A 20,151-nucleotide genomic window follows, 5' to 3' on the forward strand; every position below is an offset into this window, starting at 1 on the left:
GTGAACCACATGCCATGGTAATCCCATTGGTGGTAAACTAACCTTAGGCCACAAATACCTTCGACCCAATTCATCAAAATTGTGGCCAAGAGTAATGAAATGCTATTGCTCTAGAGTTAAAATACTTCACTATTAACATCCTCGTAATCCTCGATTATCATCGTATTCTGTGCTTCTTTACACCCACTTGACGCTCTTCAAAATTGCAAACATGCACAGACAACCCCTAAGGCTTAGTAACATTTCCTTAAAGAAAATACGTGATTTTCTTTGTCTTTGGTGTGGATTACGTTCACCTTGCATGTATTAGACACATACAATTGCAAAAATGTAAGTGTCGGAAACAAAATATGTATTTTATCTAGAAGCGAATGCTCACCCAGACCTGCCTGAAACGGCTCGTGTAACCACAACCCGGCAAATCTACGTCAGTTCGTAACATTATTTGACTAAGACCGCCCAAATGTATACATTGGTAAGGTGGGCGTACCTGTCAGTATAATTGCTTTGGAACCTGATGTTCCAAATATGGTAAGAGGCGTTACATTTCCTTGCAGTATTCGACCAATCACTATGCACTAGTGACCTGGCCAATCATAGCACACCTCGCTTTTCAGAGTGATGAGCTTTGTAAAATATCAGTGCGTTTCAGAGAGGCGGAGCAAAGAGGAGATAAAACATGCAAGGTATGTCGAAAATACAGCCTTTTTTAATCTTAAATCGTGTAAACACATTGTATTACATCTAAAGCAAACAACAATATTTTTTTAGCCACATCACATGACCCCTTTAAAATGAACTAACCCTGGAACATAGCTTCCACGAGTGAGTTGCTATGGTTACTTACAAACCCTGAAAGTAATCTCCCTTTTTGGAACCGAAAGTTGGGGTTATGTCACATAACCAGCTTTCTGGATACCCTCAGGAAACGCAATTCTGTGCAACATTTGAGTGTCCAAAAACAACTGATTCTTTTAGGTAGTCGTAAGGATCACCGTTGAGTCCAGCTGCTTGTAATTAGAGGAAATAATTGTGTGTTTTAGTCCCGGTTTCCTTGCTTCTCCTTTTGAAAGCAGCCATTTTGTTGAGTGTTTTACCACTCAAGGGAGCGTGTCACCCAGGATATCTCATATTTTTTATTCATATAAATCCCTAAGAAATCAATGGCCAACTTACATATTTTGGTTAGACCTAGGCCTACATTCTTGCATAACAATCTAAAACAAAACTTAAATTAAATGAACAAACATTAAGAATTAAATTGTTGACACTGTGAGCACCATTTTGTAAACTCACAGAACATGCAGCTCGGTCAGAAAAGGCATAGAAAGTGTCACAACACAATCTGCATGTCTAAGTGGACGCATAAGCTCTGTGTGTTTATAGAATAACTGTTTGTATTTTGTGAATCTGTTTCACTAAAATGAAAGACTTTCAGATTCAAATTCAGCTGATTTGTTTTGATTCTGTTATTTTATTCTCAAAACATTCTTGGAAATAGACAACTTTGTAATTCCTGTTATGCCATTTGGCTATTGACCAGAATCTAAACATCACAAACAAGTCACTAAAACTGTACAGTACACATCAAAAGTCAAAGAGAAAGAAAATACGCAAGCAAGATTGAACTCAATCTAATCAAGCTCATGTTTCTGTATGGGCCTTGGGGTGAATTAATGCACAAGACAAAAACAGCTTGGTTTATTATCAACACAACCTAAAACCATCCTGAAGATGTTTGTTTGCATTGCATCTCTAATAGGACTTCAAAAACACAGCCTTATTTAGTCTCAAAAACAAGCAAACTGCATTTCTCATGTGGGTCTGTTTGTGTGAAAAAAAACATCACTGTACACAACTGTCACCATGAACTGTTGTCCTCTGAAACTACAGATATTTGGCATAACAGATCATCTAGTAAACACCTTAAATGAATGCATCCTTACATGTTTACAACAGGATGCTAAATAAACTGTATCCAACGAATGTATAGTGAAACAACACACTGTGCATGCAAAGACTTAACTGATGCTGAAAACTACAACTCAGCAAAATAAAGTTTTGAGTAATAGCTAGTAAAATTGTTTTGTTTAGCTTCTGTTATTTTGTTATAATGATGCCACATATGGAACAACATCCAAATAACTTAACCCGTGTTTTCAATATCTAAGTTTAAACCTTTGATAAAAGAACTCATCAACAGTTACATAGCGTCAAATGCAAAGCACGAAATCAGACATGCTGATATGAAGGTGGTTTGCTTGGCTTACCGTGTAAAAGCCAATCCTACACAGCGCTATAGAGAGCTGAATGTGTTCTGACATCGTCCCCAGCAACAGCGTTACCCCAGACAACAAACAAGCCGCTCCAGGAACTGAATGAGTCTTGACGGAAGATTTCAAAGATACAATGTGTCAGAGCGGAAAGATAAGAACAAATGAATGGTCCTCAACTAAGAGCATAGACCAAAGAGGAAAGTCTTTTCTTCGTTTCCCATTCATAAATAAAGAAGAGCTAGAGGAGGGTGAACGAGAGAGAGAGAGAGAGAGAGAGAGAGAGAGAGAGAGAGAGAGAGAGAGAAAGAGAGAGAGAGGTGATTAGATGAAATGCTGCCTCAAGAGATTATCAACTCAGGCCTACTGCAAAATAAAACTGATAATTGGATTAGTCACGTTTACACATACAATGAATAAAACAGAAAATAACAATATGTAATATAACTAAAATATGTTATAAGCACATAACATACAGTCACATTTTCATAGAAATACTCACGATTGAGACATGAGATATAAGAAAAAAATCAAAATAAAGGTTTCAGATTATTTACAGTTTACTATATATATTCCTTTTTTCCTTAAAGCTATTCTCTACTCTTCTAGGAGGTTATCTTTTTACTTAACGTGTACAGTTTGTGTATTGGGCACACTTCTTTACAAAAAATCTAATGTGGCTGTAGTCTGTCAAAGTATTCATTTATTCAGAACACTAAACAAATGTATTACCAGAAATACAGTAAGACACGATCAAGATCATATGCATATATTTCGAAGTATGGGACAGCTAAGTTATAATATTACAAATTATGATACAGAGATAATGATAATATACTTAATAATAGTGAAAAATATTCTTCAATTGAAACCAAAATCCCGTACTTATATACTTATCCACCAGGTGGCAGCAAAATTCCTCACAGCGTCTACTTCATGTTGTCACGCTTATTCAGGTAGGAGTACACACTTTGATTTAAGAATTATAAATTATATAAGGATGAATATTGTTTCTAATTACTTCAAAAATCCATCCTTCAATTATGAACATTATTTATTTTAAGACAGTGGCTCATCAAATCAAATGCATTGAAACATGGGCCTATTTGGTGGATTGCTGCAGACATTTTGAAATTGTGCTATCATCAATAAAAACACACAATGACATATGAAGAGAAGAGCACCAACAGAGCTTTAAAACATATTACATTAACACTGAACAGAAAAAAGCCCAGACTGTTTGAGTAGGCTAATCATAAAGTACTTTGATGTAAGATGAGGTGATACGATATGGGTCACACAACAAAGTTTAGTGCCAATTACTTTAACGTTTTAAATTGTTTCTTTGACTTTTTTCCTGGAAAACCAATGCGAGACCATTTACGTTAAGCCTTCCAAATAAAAATAGTGGCTAAATGCTACTATTTAAATAAGGAAGTATATTACTGGTTGATGTGTATTGTGTTTTTCTTCATGAAAGTGAGTGACAGACTTTAAAATAGTACTATGCGGGGGTTTGTGTTGATGTGGTGGATGGTTTTAAAAAGGGCATGTTCCTTAATCTCCTAATAAATATGTTTACAAATAGTTATTTTGTTATATGCTAATTGCAGTTGTTGGACTAAATTGGATGCAGTTTTAGTTAAAAATTACTTTGTTATAAACATGACATGTATTTGCAGTCACACATGATTTAGCTATTCTGTGAGGGACATTTAATATATTTAAATATGTCTAATTCCTAGCAATAGACTATGTCTTAAATATGTACATCTTGAATACAATGGTCTTGAAAGGTGAAGTACACCCATATATAAAAATGAATTTCAAATCAAATCCTGTATATGAGTGTTTCTTCTGTGGAACACAAAATGAAAAACTGTGAGAAATGTCTCAGTGGTTGTGTCCATACCACGGAAGTCAATGGGGGCCAATATTATTTAACAACATTTTTCACCTTACAGAAGAAAGAACGTCATACAGGGTGAGTACATAATGATTTTTTGAAGGACTATAATGATTTTAGGATGAACTATTCCTTTACAGGAGCATGATCAAGAGTTGTTTTGCCCACTCTAAAAATAGTCCATCTTTTTACACGTCCCCCAACCAGAAATGCAAACTGAGGCCAGTCTTTTATTAGCTCAGATTGGTGTTACTAGCCTCTCGCTTTATCGCCACTCAAAAAGCAACGTGTAACTCAGCCCTCGGTGTCATGGCAGGAGAGGGAATCACTATTTCCCACTGGATTTCATGCCCAGTGCGCTACCAGGAGCATTTCAAAACCAGAAAACTTGAGGAATGCACTGTAGATCATCGACTGTTTGCTCTGCCAGGACCTGAATGCCTGCCGGTTAAAGTGGACACTGTACAAGCCGCCAGTGAGGATGAGGACGAGGACTCTGGAGAGCCACTGTTTCAAATCCTGCTGGACGTGACTCAATTTAAACCAGAGGATATCCTCATACAAGTGTTTGAGGGGTGGCTGCTCATCAGAGGTCGGCACGGGGCGAAGATGGATGAACATGGTTTTGTGTCACGGAGTTTCACCAGACAGTATCAACTGCCTGACCACCAGCTCCGGGCGGGGGACCTCAAAGCCATACTGTGTCATGATGGGATACTAGTGGTGGAGACTAAGGACAAATGGTGGCCAGCGTGTGATTAACATAGAAAAAAAATAAAAGAAACGATCAAACATGGCCTTTGAACAGATGATGTGCATTTGGCGTAGAATCCTTAACAACATCATTGATTGATCTTTTGAAGCAAAATTTAATTCTTTCAATAAATGATAAGTTATTTTTTAACTCAACCTTTCTCTCCTGTTTATATTTTGACAGACATGTAACACTGAGATGTTTTACGTCTACATACTGTGAATGAAGCATTCGTATAATGCATGTTTTATTTTAATTGCCGTCAATGCCCAAAAATAAATATTCTGTCATCGTTTACTCACCCTCTTGTCATTTCAAACCTGTATGATTTTCTTGTTTTTCTGCAGAACACAGAAGAAGATATTTCGAAGAATGTTGTTAACTGTCCCCCATTTACTCTCATTGGATCGGTCCCCATTCAAAAGAAGTGAATGGGGCCCGATGCTTTTCGGTTACCGACTTTCTTCAAAATATCTTCTTTCGTGTACTGCGAAACAAAGGAATCCACACAGTTTTAAAAACGACACTGGGGTGAGTAAATGATGACAGAATGTTCATTTTTGGGGGAACAATCACTTTAAATACAACAATTACAATCACCCTGCAGGAATGTAGTTACAACTCAATTCTCATTATTCGTCTAGACATTGGACAAACAAGATTAGTTCATAGATAGCATCCAAGGGCGGGCTTCGTATCATAATACCTTTAAATAGCTGTATACAAATATTTTTTTTATTTTAAAAATATATAATAAGATCTTTCTCCAGTTCTACATTGATGGGACTTGAGGAGTAGACCTAATCTTGGCCATGCTACATTGTTTACGTGGTATAACATAATAGCTAATTCGATTTTAATAACAGAAAGAACAATATAAAGAAAATAGAGAAATAACAACGTAATAAAGTGCAATGTTTACCTAATAAGAGACCGTTCCCACATCACGCCGATGGATTTGATTGGTGCTCTCCGTGTGTGTTGCGTTTAGCTCCGCCTTCGACATGACGTGCTGTTTTCTCTCAGTGTGTTCAGGGTTGAGTGAGTGTTCACTGCGGCTGTTGTGGGACGGCAACGGGGCTCAGAAAGGTAAACTCTGTGGACGGCTACGATGACTTCTTATCACAGTTTTGCTAATTGTATTAATACGATTTGATTGTTAAATGATTCGTTCTTTATTGTAGAAGTAAAGGTGGATATTGTGGATTGTCGCGCGAGTTGTCAGTTCAGTGACTGAGTTTGGGTTCGAGGCTTAACACGATTTAAACGCGTCACTATATCGCAGCTTGGATATATTGTCGTGCCATGGCTCTGCGAGCGAGAGCTCTGTATGACTTTAATTCAGAAAATCCGGGGGAAATATCGCTGAAGGAGCACGAGATTGTGAGTCTGTGCGGCGAGCAGGACATTGATGGGTGGCTTGAGGGGACGAACTCCAGAGGGGAGAGTGGGCTCTTCCCTGCGTCCTACGTTGAGATATTGAGGAATGACAACGTGTCGTCGTCTTTAAACAACAACAGCTCTGGTTATTCCAAAAGTCCCAGTGGTGGTTTTAACCCACCACCACCCAGCTTTGCAACCTGTCCGGCACTACCTCAGACACATCCAGGTTCCCCGGCCAGTGATGACGACTGGGATGACGAATGGGACGATCACTCATCTGTGACAGACGAGCCAAGAGGTGGTGGACATTACACGAACTATGACGGAAATGGACCCTCTACCTACAGTATCTCCACAGCATCGATCCCCAGAGGCGGGCAGCACGCCAAGAGTTCAGCCACAGTCAGCAGAAATCTGAACAGGTTCTCGACTTTCGTGAAGTCTGGCGGTGAGGCTTTTGTGTTGGGGGAAGCGTCTGGATTTGTGAAGGATGGAGATAAAATCTTTGTCGTCATGGGTCAGTACGGTCCGGAGTGGCAGGAAAACCCCTACCCGTTTTCTTGCACTATTGACGACCCGACCAAACAGACGAAATTCAAAGGCATGAAAAGTTACATTTCCTACAAACTGACACCGACCCACACACAGAACCAGCCCAACAGAAGATACAAGCATTTCGATTGGCTATACGCCCGGTTGGTGGAAAAATTCCCCGTCATCTCTGTGCCGCACATCCCGGAGAAACAAGCAACGGGTCGTTTCGAAGAAGACTTCATATCCAAGAGAAGAAGAGGGTTGATATGGTGGATGAACCATATGACCAGCCACCCAGTGCTCGCCAGGTGCGATGTTTTCCAGCACTTCCTCACCTGCCCCTCCACGGATGAAAAGCTTTGGAAGCAGGGAAAGCGGAAAGGCGAGAAGGACGAGATGGTCGGCGCTAATTTTTTCCTCACCATCAGCACCCCTGCCGCCCCCCTGGACTTGCAGGATGTTGAAAGCAAAATCGATGGTTTCAAGACCTTTTCCAGAAAAATGGACGACAGCGTGGTGCAAGTCAATGCCACGCTCAGTGAGTTTGCGAGGAAACAGATCGCTGGGTTCAAGAAAGAATATCAGAGAGTGGGACAGTCTTTTAAATATCTAAATCAAGCGTTTGACCTCGACCAACAGTCTTTCTCGGCCGGTTTGAACCATGCGATTGCATACACGGGGGAAGCCTACGAAACTATTGGAGACTATTTTGCAGAGCAACCTAAACAAGATGTGGACCTGGTGATGGATTTGTTAGCCTTGTACCAAGGACACCTTGCGAACTACCCTGATATCATCCATGTACAGAAAGGTAATCATTTACTAGTGTATTGTATTATTATTATCTTTCAATTGTAAATGTTTGTGTAGTTCAGCTGGTGGAGCAAAGGTCGTAGATTTGATTCCCTTGAAACATGCATACCAATAAAAAGTATACGCTTGAATAAAAAGTCCAAAGTATACATCATTAGTAATTGTCTTACTAATGAGCTTTTGAGGATTTCACAGATCACAGATTTTAAGGATGTCTACTTTAGAAAAAACATTCAAATAATGTTTTGTTTCTCAAATCATGATGAAAGAGTCAGAATTTAATTGATGTTCTTGGTGAAGCGCCATAATGTGAAGAAGGCACTCAGCATACAGGAAATGAAGCAATCACACCCTCAGATGTTTGAAGGAACGCGTGAAAAAGGATGATGCATGCTTGCTCCCTTTTAACATAAAGACGTGCAGTTTTAAGATCTCTAGCCATAAGCAATCATCTCTAGAGATGGTCAAGTAATTGATTCCTAATTTTTCTTAAAATAGTTTCAAGAAAATCATCTTCCTCTTTAGGAATGAATTTCTTATCGTTTTAAAGATTAATAATAGATTCAAATTCAATGTGTAAATAGCTTGAAAGTGAATACTTTATCACTTTACATGAATTGTTAATTCCAGACATTACAAATGTTTAATTTAGACTGCCTGATGGGACTGATTGTTCATTTTTAAGTCTCTTTTCTGTAATTCTACCACATAATTTAACTCCTTTCTAAATGACCAATCCCAAAGCCACATTTTTCATCATGAAGCCCTTCACGTCTGCTAGTTTAAGAGCCCTTAAATGCACTTTAAAGTACATTTAATCTAACTTCATACATTTCTTGAAGACTATTCAAAGTCTGTTCCTGTTTTCATGATGTTAAACTTGTCGTCTTGTTTCAAGGATGCTGTCTCGACACACAGGCAACACTTCATTTTACAAGCTGTTTCGACAGCCCACATTTATGTGGCTTTTCATAACCTCAACATGAACAAACATTGTGACTTTGTCTAAGCCATCAGAGCTTGTGTGTGAGCTACAAGGAAGTGCTGTGAATTAAAATACAGAGTGAATTAAACCAACACTTAAATTCCCAATAGCATAATGTGTTTGTAAAAGTGGCCTACATTTTGCCGCATTCATGTTGTTAAATGTGTTAACCAGATGTTTAATGAAGTAAAGGCTGGTGCTAAAGAGAACGCTGTCACTCTATTGTGGGTGCACAATGCTTTGGATAAATTGAAATGCTGTGTTGTACGTCCAGTAGAGAGGCCTGAATTGACCCTGTTGCAAACAGATCCACCTATTCACAGTCTGAATGTCGGAGGTTACCTGCAACTCACTGACCCAAACCCTAACTTCTATGCCTGGGCATTTGACAAGTGCAATGTCCTTTTCAGCAAGTGTCATGTATCCAATCTCAGTATTTTCACCATATGTCAGAAACTTTATGATGTTAGGTGTCAGCTGATTCTATGAGATATTTCGTTTTTCCTGTGTTGTTTGTGTGAACCAACAATTTCGCAGTTAACTAAAGCAAATTTGACCACTGATCACAAAGGAAAACCCAACCACAGAGAAACAGTCATTCAGACCTTAAATGAGTCATGTGAAAACTCTCAGAAAAGCTGTTATTTTCCTACACTGTCACACACACTAGAAACCATGCTTTGAATAGAAGCTTTTAAAAAGAAAGATATTTGAAAGAATGCTTGTAACGAAGCCACCATTGACTAGTATAGTCGGAAAATTACAACGGTAGTCAAGTGTCCCAGAACGGTTTGCGTTCCTACATTCTCCAAAGTATCTTCTTTTGTGTTCAACAGAACAAATACATTTCTTTTTAACTAGCTTTAAATGGCTGCAGGGCCCTAGACTAACTTTTTGCACTGGTTGCACTGGTGCATTTAGAAAGGCGGACACTCACGGCCGACCGCCGGCGAACAAAACAATAAATACAAATACAAACATGTTCGGGCCCGGTCCTCTCTCTTTGACGGTCCGGTCGCTCGTTCTCTTATATGCTCCCGATCTCCTACGTGATTCGAGACCGGTGCGCGCACAGCTGGCGCTCTTTAACATTACTCACCGGTCTCGAACCACGGTCTCGCCCCACGGTCTCGCCCCGCCTACTCCACTACACCACTGTAACCACATTTAGTACAATTGCAACAAGTTATTCAGATCAGACGTACCATCACCTGTAGCTTCTAGTAAATTCACTTTCTGATAATGGGTTTGTCTGTAAAATTATTTAATTCAAGCCTATTATAATATCCCTAAGGAAGAGTGAAAGCTCTGCTGTTTTTAAATAACATACACATGAGCAAAACATGTATTGATTTGCGTTACTATAGAAAGTCCATTAGCAACAGAAGAGAGAGAACTGAACAATTATGGACGCCATTAATGGACCGCTTTTCTTTGGTTCTCTATGATGTTCAGTAAAATGTTCTATGTGGTTTTGATGTAAGGAAATGGTGACTCAGGTCATTATAGCAGAGGAAGTTAACATTGTGTGTAGATAACTTAACCACCTGCGAAATGATTGGCTGAAGGTTGTTTGATGTTTGACAAATTTGTAATGTTCAGTGTGATTGCCACTGTAAAGAACTTAAAACTTCTTTCTAATGTGATTATTTTCATGTTATCTATAAAGTGGAAGCCAGTTTTTCAAAAATGTTTGTTTCTTTATTAGTTAAATTACAGTTAATATACCATTGTAAAAAAAGGAATTCAGAAGTCACCATTCACATTTCTGTCAGTTCAATTGTGTCACAGTTTCCTCAAATCATCTGCTTTAAACTAGGTGTGATATGAAAGTCTTTGAATACGATCACATAGATTTTCATGTTCTTTTTGGAGCTTTGTATAAATCAACATCCAGTTGTTTCAGGTTTTACTAAAGAAGCAAAAACTAATTTCAAAATCCTCTTTTTTATAAGAAAGGATCTAATTGTTTGTAATTTCTTGGAAGTCTTTATATGTTGGGCAGTTTATCAGAAAGACTATCAGAGTCATCCATCTATAACAGATGCTGGTCCTTCTATACTAATATAGTGTCAATATAGGCGCTGGATTCCCAACATATGCGTTGTATTTCACAGCTAATGGCTTTTGTAATATCCTTAACTTCCACGAATCAAATAGTGCAGCTTCAAAACAAATTAAACGTGTGATCACCTTTGCTTTTGTAGTCATGTTCATTTACCTTCTCATTTGTTTGAAATAACCAAGAAATTTGATGGATGTCAGCCAAGAATATATAGAAAATGCCACATCTGGGTTTTCAGGACAAAATCAGTCACTCGAGATGAGGTGCGTGACTGCTCTGTCTGGTCAGGGGAAGTGAATAGAGGGGTCATGTCGCATGCAGACGGCAGAAGTGTGTTGTGTAATAGTGCATTACGTAATGAAGAGGTCTGCAACAGCACATGTTATTCCGACTCAGTAGAGCGTCAGTTTCCCACGTTTGTCTTCTTTCCCCTAATTGACGAGTTTCATACGTCTGTTTTGTGCGTCAGACCTTTTTCAAGCCGTGTGTGGTTTTATTTTTGCATTAGCCCTTTTGGTGTGATGTTCTTTGTGTTATGTAAAGGATAATGTATAGGCAGCCGGTTGTCATCGCAGAAATAAGCCCCGACAGTGTGATCAGTATATATTATTACACCGCTACTTGCGACATGGGGGAAAAATGGACATGAAGTATGAATTTGAAATATTGTATTAGCTCTTTTTGAACAAATTTAGACCTTCGCCGAGGAAAAGCCGTTTACTTTTGTTTTTAAGGTAAGAAACGAAGTTCAGATGTCACAAGCAGGCAATTTGGTTTAATCATTTGTAAATATAATGTCATAAATGTCATTTAAATATATATTTATATTTAATTTGTCAAAAAAAACTTGTCAAAATGATTTTTGATAGGTTGTTATCTGGGAATAAAGAACATGCAATTGTCGCGACTGGCCAATCAGAATCAAACATTCCAACGAGCCATGAAATAAAGTTAATATAATAATATTTGCTTTATATTTGCGGGGAATATTTACTCGACAGTCCAGAATCTGTTCTTGTGGCTTAAAGGGATAGTTCACCTAGAAATGAAACGTCGTTGATTATTTATTCATGTCCTCGTGTCATTCCCATATGGCTATTTTTTGCGTGAGTCATGGATGTTTTGCAAGGAAAGCGGATATGTTTCCCTTTTGTGGACCATGCAAGATAGTCCCATGATATATATTGTAATAATGTATTTGTTGTGTAATATGTTTATTGTTGTAAATGGTCAAACTGCACTCCTGATTATCACATGTGCCAAAGATGTGAATTTGTCATGTGTACACATGCTGTGACAATATAAGGGAATTGACCGACTTCAGTCAGTTACAGAATGTTGTGCTAACTGTCCCTTTACATGACATGTAGTCTATATTTTAAGACCATCTTGCAGCAGTTTGTACATATTTTATAATATGCCTAATTCTTATGAATTTGCATGATCTCAATTGAATGTTTTAGTATGAACTTCTTTTTCACCAATGTTTGCTAAATTCAGAGTGGGGCTTTATTATTGGTTTTTATATGAGTTTTTGGATGATTCACAGTGTACAAATTTATATTAATTAGCCATTGTGAATTCCGGTGAGATTAGGCATATCAAAGTATATTTAGAATCTTAATTTAACAACAGTGAAAAAAACTGACAGAACAACTATTCAAGTACTTATCCTAGCACCTTCGCTAACACCAAAAGAAAATAAAGCACTTATCTTTATAATTAAACAGGTTACAGTTCAACGAAGAATTGGTATCTTGCTGTAAGCGAAAATTTGTCTGCAAGATGTTATACATCAGCTAGCCGTATTTGTGGCAGCAGTGTATTGTATTGTTATTGCATTGAACATCACTATTAACACATGAAGCGTATTTTCAGGGCTAAGTGACATTATTATAATTTATTATAATATCAAATTAAGTTTAATTTTGCAGTTGCGCTGTACTCAAACCTGCAAATTACACACTATTTAAATGTATTTTGTATGTAATCTAAGTGTATGTTTGGCCACGTCAGAATTTTTGCTCAAAAAAAAGGCACGTTTAACATCACAGCAGCTAAATCATTAAATGACCTCCACTTTAGAAATGTGTTGATGTTTATGTCAAAGAATTCGTCCAATGCTAACGCTGCGTAACTTTCTGCTTTAGTGTTTGTATAAATGTAAAGCTCTTCTACACTCTCATACATAAGATACATCAATACTGTATGTGACCGCTGCTGCCTGCTAATGCTAAAGTACTGTACTGATACATAGTATTTATATGCACACTACTATAAACACATTTATAAAAGCCGCGTTTTAGATTAAAACAGTGTATGCAGATGTTCGCAAGTGGGGTTTCTTTATAGTGCAACAGCGCCATCCACTGGCCTGGGGTGCATAATGCTTAGTTTTTATTCGTTTTCCCGGATCCATGTAAATGCAGATCGTTTTGAAAGCGCTGTCGTGTGTACATTAACCTTTTCTAAAACACAACGGAAAAACTTTTTTGGTTTTACTAGTGGGAGTAATTTTAGGGATCTCGGTTCCTCTCAGCCAAAGGCTTCTATTGCCAGAAGGCAGAATGTAGAGTTTTGGGGGGATGGGGGATTTTGGAATGTCTTACATGTTTTTTCTCACTGAACAGGGAAATCAGCCATCTGCACAGCTCATAAACACAAACCTTTTTGTAAAGTATATAAATATATCTTGATGCCATTAGATTTAGTCTTATATGGCTCCATTTATAACCTCTATAAGATTAGTCATGCTACATTTGAAACAGGCATGAACTTGGGTGGTTTGGAGAACTGGGACATTTTGTGCTGGATTGTTGATTCTAGAAATTGCATACCTCCATAATTGTAACCTCAAAAGTGTGTCAATACCACGATCTTTTGCTGTATCACAAAGCCACTTTGTCACTTTTAAGTAACAGTATATGTCTGACATGAGTAAATCAGGGAAACTGATTGCACATTTGAGGGTGACATTTGGTTAAACATGTTTCTTCATTGCCAAAGAAATTCCATTAATGTGACAGCTCACGCAGTATTTCACCAATATAGCTGCAACCAGCACTTACGAGAGCTGGTTCAGGTCAGTAAAAAAATAACCTGACCTTCATAATGAGGTCCTTTCCTCTGTCGGTGGAAGAACCTGTTTAGTAACTTATGATTATTATGTCAAGTTACTGGATGTTCCACTTGACTGAGTTCAAGGTTTCCTGTCATTGTAATGTGAACCTGTTTGCTGGGAAAAGCTACATCTTTGACACTGCTGACATTGTTTCGGAAGTTTTATTACAGCCTTACATACAATAGTCTGACACCCTGTCTTCAGTGCACGTGAGTGGCGTGACGCGACTAAAAACAATACAGGCCATTATAAATAAAACTTTTGTCCAAACTGGATACAGAATGAGGTGACAAATTAATTGTTCTTAATGGGTTTGTCACATCTGGTGTAGACAAACTAAACGTCTTGGTTACGTATGTAACCTCAGTTCCCTGATGGGGGGAACGAGACGTTGTGTCGAAAACGACAGATGGGGTTCGCCCTTGAAAACCAATCAACTCTGACTACTATAGAAAAGGCCAATGAAATCTGGCGAATGAAATTTGCATTCATTCACCTCTTGTTCTGAAGAGCCTGAGAGCCTCTCACGACTGCAGCAGAATACGATACGTGTTTGTGGCATAAGGGACACAACGTCTCGTTCCCTCCATCAGGGAACTGAGGTTACATACGTAACCAAGACGTTCCCTTTCTGTCGGTCTCTCGACGTTGTGTCGAGAATGACAGATGGGGTTACCTATGGAAACACCACAACGCTGTATCGCGTCACAATCTCTAGCGAAGCGACGGTAACAGGCCTGGGCGTGTCAGCTCGATGCTTTTTCGAAACTGTAAGTGTGGTGGTCGGGGGGTTCCAGAGCTTTCTAGGAGAAAGATGGGTGCAGCCCTGACCGGTAACCTTTCACGGACAGAGGCCTTAGCTTTCTACTGGGGAGAGGGCGTCCGGCTCGGGTTTACACTGGGTAAGCGCAACTTCCTTAATCAGGGATGCGCTGCTGAGGCCACCTCCTACCCGTGGGGAGGAATATGGTGGATATAGGTATGGTCTCGTCCTTGGAGGAGAACGCATGGAACGTGCGGACTGAGTAGTTATCCGCGAGGTGGAGGTCCACCTGGGGAAGCTCATGGGTTACCAAAAGTGGGAACCATTCTCATGAGTATACATCAGACGGAACAGCCCACGGAGGGGGTGTTACAGCGTCCGGTAGCACTAGGTCCGGTTAGAGCTATCTGTGATAGGTCATATGGTGTCCCGGCCTAAGGGGGAAGGCTGGACCTGCAGGATGACAATGGCGTAGAGAGACGAGGCAGCCTGGCCTGCAGCAGCGCAAGCTTTCCACACTAGTGATGCCGAAGTCCTATCACTTTGGACGGTAGGCGTGGCCGATTCCCCTAGGTGGTTGCCGTCTGCGGCACAGGTCCACCGCAGCCGCACGTTCCACCCGGGGGATCTCGACGTAGCCTTTGGCTGCCCCACCATCGAGGGAAGTAAGGGAGCAGGAGCTGGTTTGACTGGAGCGGGCCGTGAGTGGAGTGCTCCAAGTTTTACACAGCTCCTCATGCACCTCCGGGAAAAAAATGGCACCCGGGGTGGTTCTGACCTCAGGAACCACGTATCCCCGAAGAAGAATTTATTGAATTCGTTTTGTTCGTAGTCATGAGCGAAGGCTCTGAAGGACAAACGGTAAATGAACGGCTGCAAATTTAAAAGATAAATGAATGTTGCAAATTTCATTCGCCAAATTTCATTGGCCTTTTCTAGAGTAGTTAGAGTTGATTGGTTCTCAAGGGCGAACCCCATCTGTCGTTCTCGACACATCGTCGAGAGACCGACAGAAAGGGAACTACACTGTAATCCAGATACATTTGAAAGCTGAAAAAACACTCATCCTTTACACTAAGGATCCTGTCTAGAATCCAAATGTTTTACCATATGTTGCAGTTATGTACATTAATATTATTACATGGTTCTTTAAACAAGCCCCCCTAATCTAGACCTTTTACAAAATGTAATATAAATCTTAGGAGTCCACAGAATGTGACTGTGAAGTTTCAGCTCAAAATATTCACCCGGAGACTGCATTCATTCATTTATTTATTTAATTAGAAATTAGATATTATTTATTAGAATGATCTTACTCGTTGTATAAATACCATGCACTGCGCTGTGTTTTAACTTTTCTGTTTTTCCTGTTTGCCCCTGTAAAGCTGCTTTGAAACAATACACATTGTGAAAAGCGCTATATAGATAAATTTGAATTGAGTTGAATTGAAATACACCACAGATAATTTATTATACTGTGCCCGTCCATTTTTGCCTGTGAGGAAAAACGGACTGTTTTGGTGTGTGGCTCTTTAAATGCAAATGACCTGCACCCTTTCCAGCAGAAAGTTTCATCTTTAAAAAAAACACATTGTTTGTTGAATGGGTGAGAGTACATAAGACAAACATGCTATTTGTCTAAAAACTGATCACGTCCTTAATTCCGGCACATTTTAAAGTTACCACGATGAAGCATGAAAACATGCTCTCTTTTAGTGAATGCACTTCCCATTACGTCTTTACAAAGTGCACATTGTTTTTATAAGTGACAAAATGGAGGACAGACGCGTCATATGTTTAAAACTCAAAGCATTACCCATTACGAATCCAGCATTTTACTAACAATCGTTTGTGAAGCATCCCGGACTTATGTTCGGTTTTGCAACCAACAACAAAACACCTTGTGGCAAGGGGGGCGTGGTTTAGTGACGTCTCCACCGGGGAGGAGAGACACAGGAAAGATGGTGAGTAAGTAGGTCAAGTGCAGATTAAGATCACCTGCGTGTCATTACAGTGATTGGTGAGGAGACAGCATAAAAGATGCCAGCCTCTGAGAAGAAGCTGAGATAGATTGGACTGGGAGACTTGGCAGTGGAGAGACTGCCGACCACTACTTACGGCGGAGTTCTAAGAGAAGGATTACGAGCCTTCTATGTTCCGAGTGATTATAAATTATTTTGCGTACTGATGCAACGTCTGGTGAAAAACAATAAAATTGTTATTGTACTGCACTTGGTGTGACTTCCATGTTCTCGGAGGGTGCAAGACAGTCTTGCGTAACAATGGCAAGCCTGAATGCAGCTGCTGCAGATCTCATTACACACTAAGGGTACTTCCTCTTCTAGACAAAAGCTCTGTAACAATATATATTAAACCAGGATTCATTTCAAACAAAATGCATTCAGCAGCACCAGCTGTTCCAGAATCAGTTTCCCTCTGTGTGTTTGATATAGTTTGAGCAACAAACAAATAAATAAACACCACATGCACAGCTGTGTTTGGTGTGGGCAGGTGCGTATAGCACTGCCAATACAATGAATAAGTCAATATGCTGTTATGCCTCATGAAGCTATGAAAGGTTAATGAGAATAGGAACAGTTCACCCAAAAATGAAAAATCTGTCATCATTCATCACTCACCTTCGAGTTGATACAAATCTGTATAAATGTCTTTGTTCTGATAAACTCAAGATATTTGGAAGAATGTGTGTAACCAAAAAGTTCTTGGTCACCATTGATTACCATAGTAATGGTCACACAATACAATCTATGAATTGTCTCATCCAGGTTCTTTTCTCCACAGGAGCTCTCACAAAGGTCAAAGACAGTAAAAAGCACATAGAGGAAGGAAAGATGGAGAGTCAGCAAGCCGACGGAGTCCTGGAACGCTGCAACATCATCTCTTTCGCAACGATGGCTGAGATCCAGCACTTCCACCAGATTAGAGTGCGAGACTTTAAGGGTCAGATGCAGCACTTTCTACAACAGCAGATCATCTTCTTCCAGAAGATCACTGGCAAGCTAGAGGAAGCCCTGCAGAAGTACGACAATGCCTAAACGGGTTGGACTGACAGAGCCTCATCTTGCTCAGCAGAGAGACAGACGGACATCAGCCAATCACAAGCCAGAGAACTTTCCTGTCGATAACTCTGTCCCCACATAATGTATGTCAGTTATGAGGAATATAAGGATATAATGAGACAATGATATTACTCTCTGAAAAGTGTATTTCTAGAGAAGATTTTCGAGGGTTTTGACTGTATTATCCTCTGAGAAACTAATAAGGATTACAGCGACACGCAGGAATACAAGTCAAAGACAGATTTTATTCTAATATAATCACTGAGAGCATGTCATGCTAATATATAATGTTTTGAGTGTCACCGATGTATCGATATGACTGCCAGCTTTAAACACTTCTTAGCTTTTTTTAGACTAAAGTTTACAGCCCCGCTGACATCCCTGTTGTGCCTTTAATTCCGTCTCATTGGTATTTTCAGAAGTTGTTAATAAGTTATATATATATAATTTTTTTCTAAATTTGTTTTACAAGACTTGATTTTAAAACAAAGCTTAAAGTCAGAGTAAAGTGACATTAAAATACTGTGTTTTGAGTTTGTCACACAACAATAAAGTCTGTTATTAACCACCCAGCCAAATTTGAATGGAGAAAAAAACCTCCAAGTAAATAAAATAAGTTATCAATAAGTTCTAAGCTAAAGTACTCTCCGCTCTCAAACGCTGGGGGCGTGGCGCTGAAGCCATGCCCACTCGTGGCGCTCGTCCTGAACCTGAGTCCCCGGCCCAGAGGCTATATGTGAATTATGTGAATATGTTTTATGGGAGGATTTGAATTCAAACACGCGCAATATTCATCAATAGTGCAGCGATCCTCCATCCGTTCGCGTTATTCTCCTCCGTCCATTCGAGTCTGCGTTACCATTTACTTGTTATTTGACGTGATATTTGTTTAGTTGGGCAGAGTGAGAGGCTGAAAGCGTATGCGTGAGAGCTTACAACCCTGAGCTTGTGATTGAGCAGACACCTGATGTTAGGCGCTCTAGTGATAGGGCGTCATCGTTTTAGCCCTGCCCAAAAAATCCTGAACAGAGAATTGGTGAAAATCGGTTTCACGATTTAACTCCACAGTTCAGTTCTACATACTTCTGAGACTTTATGATGTGTTTCAGCAATACATTTCTAACATCTATAATGTGTTTAGAAACAAAACTCAGAATTCTCTACACCCGGACTTTAAACTTGTAGGGTACTGTAGCTCACTCCATAAACTTCAAGCGTAGTTGTTGCTGGTTACAATGCCCTAATTTGGTGTTCTGACAGATTTTTGTATCGTGATTTTTTGGACACAAGATACAGATTGCGTCATTACTGAAAGACTTGTAACAATAAGACAGACACCTGAGCATGTGGAAATGTGAACAGAAAGCATAGCACTCTCAGGATTCCAAGACTTTTCCAGTGATTTTGGTCATCTTGACTACAAACTAATGTGCTCAGACAATTGAGTTCATTTTTTACTAAAAAAAGTACTTTTCATTGTGGAAGAAAAACATAAAGCTGTGCTGAAATTTCCGAAATAAACGATTCACATAACTTTGGCTGTGCGTTGAATGTATTTTTGCTCTCTTTGTATTTTGGGTAGACACACAGTACCCTAAATGTTAACATGTATGTATTTCATGATGTGACATTGTTTCATAGCAGATCTCACAGATAATAGAAGGTTTTTATTGAGCAATTATACAGCAACAACAAGTGTGTCTTATAATATGTGAGTAGACACAGTGATCAAGCCGAAGGCAGCTGTCTTAAAACTATAAAGTGTTAGAAATGGAGAAAAAATAGATGATCTCTAATGATCATGTGTGGTAAAGGTAATATAGTGAAACTGGAACTGAAAAACTACTGATCTAAGTTTTCATTTTGTGCAAGCATGAAGACAGATAACAGACAGAAACTAATGCAATCAGGCCCGGATTAAGAATTCAGAGGCCCCTGTGTGTCTCTTCGACAAAAATTTTCATCTTCATTTTTTCTAAGAATAAACGGGCAGTGATTGTCAATGACTATACTACAAGACAGTTTGTCCATTTGTTAAACTTTATTTCTGTAACAAGTACCTCGCGACTCCCGTTCTCATGTAACGTGTAATGTTTTACAGAAAACGGCATTAACTAGTACGCTTTTATATGTAAGTATACTTCCTTCCTATATTACGACATCATCGTATTTGTGTGTATGTAAACATTTTGCAATGTAGGCTATGTAAAAGCACTGTGGATTATCTAATAATGAAGGGTGAATTATGGTATGGCTTGCGTTTTTCACTGCGAATTGATTGGATGTGTATAAACAGCTGTTGCCTTGATTTTGAGAGAGAGAGAGTTGCGTCAACTTTGTTGACTCCAGTGGAACGGTTCATGGAGGCTCTCAATAGTTCCCAGAAGTTACTAGTAACGCATGGAGCTGCGACTAAACAGACCAACTGAGGTGAACTTCTGACCCATTTAAAGACGAAAATCATTTAATGAATA

The 20,151-nt window shown here is 39.2% G+C and overlaps 3 protein-coding genes across 3 annotated transcripts in view; 2 read left to right on the top strand and 1 right to left on the bottom strand.

Moving 5' to 3' along the window:
* arl15a (ADP-ribosylation factor-like 15a) overlaps positions 1-2,477 on the bottom strand; it is an 81,995-nt gene extending 79,518 nt beyond the window's left edge. Inside the window, exon 1 of the mRNA XM_056745868.1 lies at positions 2,271-2,477. Coding sequence (XP_056601846.1) covers positions 2,271-2,324 — 54 coding nt within the window. The 5' untranslated portion in view covers positions 2,325-2,477. The remainder of the gene's footprint in view (positions 1-2,270) is intronic.
* Positions 2,478-4,426: 1,949 nt separating this feature from the next.
* hspb3 (heat shock protein, alpha-crystallin-related, b3) lies at positions 4,427-5,088 on the top strand. Its single transcript, XM_056745869.1, has one exon. It carries the CDS (start codon positions 4,489-4,491, stop codon positions 4,939-4,941), a length of 453 nt encoding a protein of 150 aa, XP_056601847.1. The 5' UTR covers positions 4,427-4,488; the 3' UTR covers positions 4,942-5,088.
* An 857-nt stretch (positions 5,089-5,945) lies between these two features.
* snx18a (sorting nexin 18a) lies at positions 5,946-19,215 on the top strand. Its single transcript, XM_056745867.1, has 3 exons — positions 5,946-6,022; positions 6,118-7,661; positions 17,400-19,215. The coding sequence occupies exons 2-3, from the start codon at positions 6,239-6,241 to the stop codon at positions 17,651-17,653; spliced, it is 1,677 nt and encodes a 558-aa protein (XP_056601845.1). The 5' UTR covers positions 5,946-6,022; positions 6,118-6,238; the 3' UTR covers positions 17,654-19,215.
* The last annotated feature ends 936 nt before the right edge of the window (positions 19,216-20,151 follow it).

The sequence above is a fragment of the Triplophysa dalaica genome, chromosome 4 (genome assembly GCF_015846415.1).
Source record: "Triplophysa dalaica isolate WHDGS20190420 chromosome 4, ASM1584641v1, whole genome shotgun sequence".
Lineage (NCBI taxonomy): Eukaryota > Metazoa > Chordata > Actinopteri > Cypriniformes > Nemacheilidae > Triplophysa > Triplophysa dalaica.

What these genes read in the sequence shown, in the direction of transcription:
- snx18a (XM_056745867.1), top strand. Translation starts at nt 6,239, where the DNA reads ATGGCTCTGCGAGCGAGAGCTCTGTATGACTTTAATTCAGAAAATCCG. An exon ending in TATCATCCATGTACAGAAAG is followed by an intron (nt 7,662 to 17,399) that starts GTAATCATTTAC and finishes TTTTCTCCACAG; the next exon opens with GAGCTCTCACAAAGGTCAAA.
- hspb3 (XM_056745869.1), top strand. Translation starts at nt 4,489, where the DNA reads ATGGCAGGAGAGGGAATCACTATTTCCCACTGGATTTCATGCCCAGTG.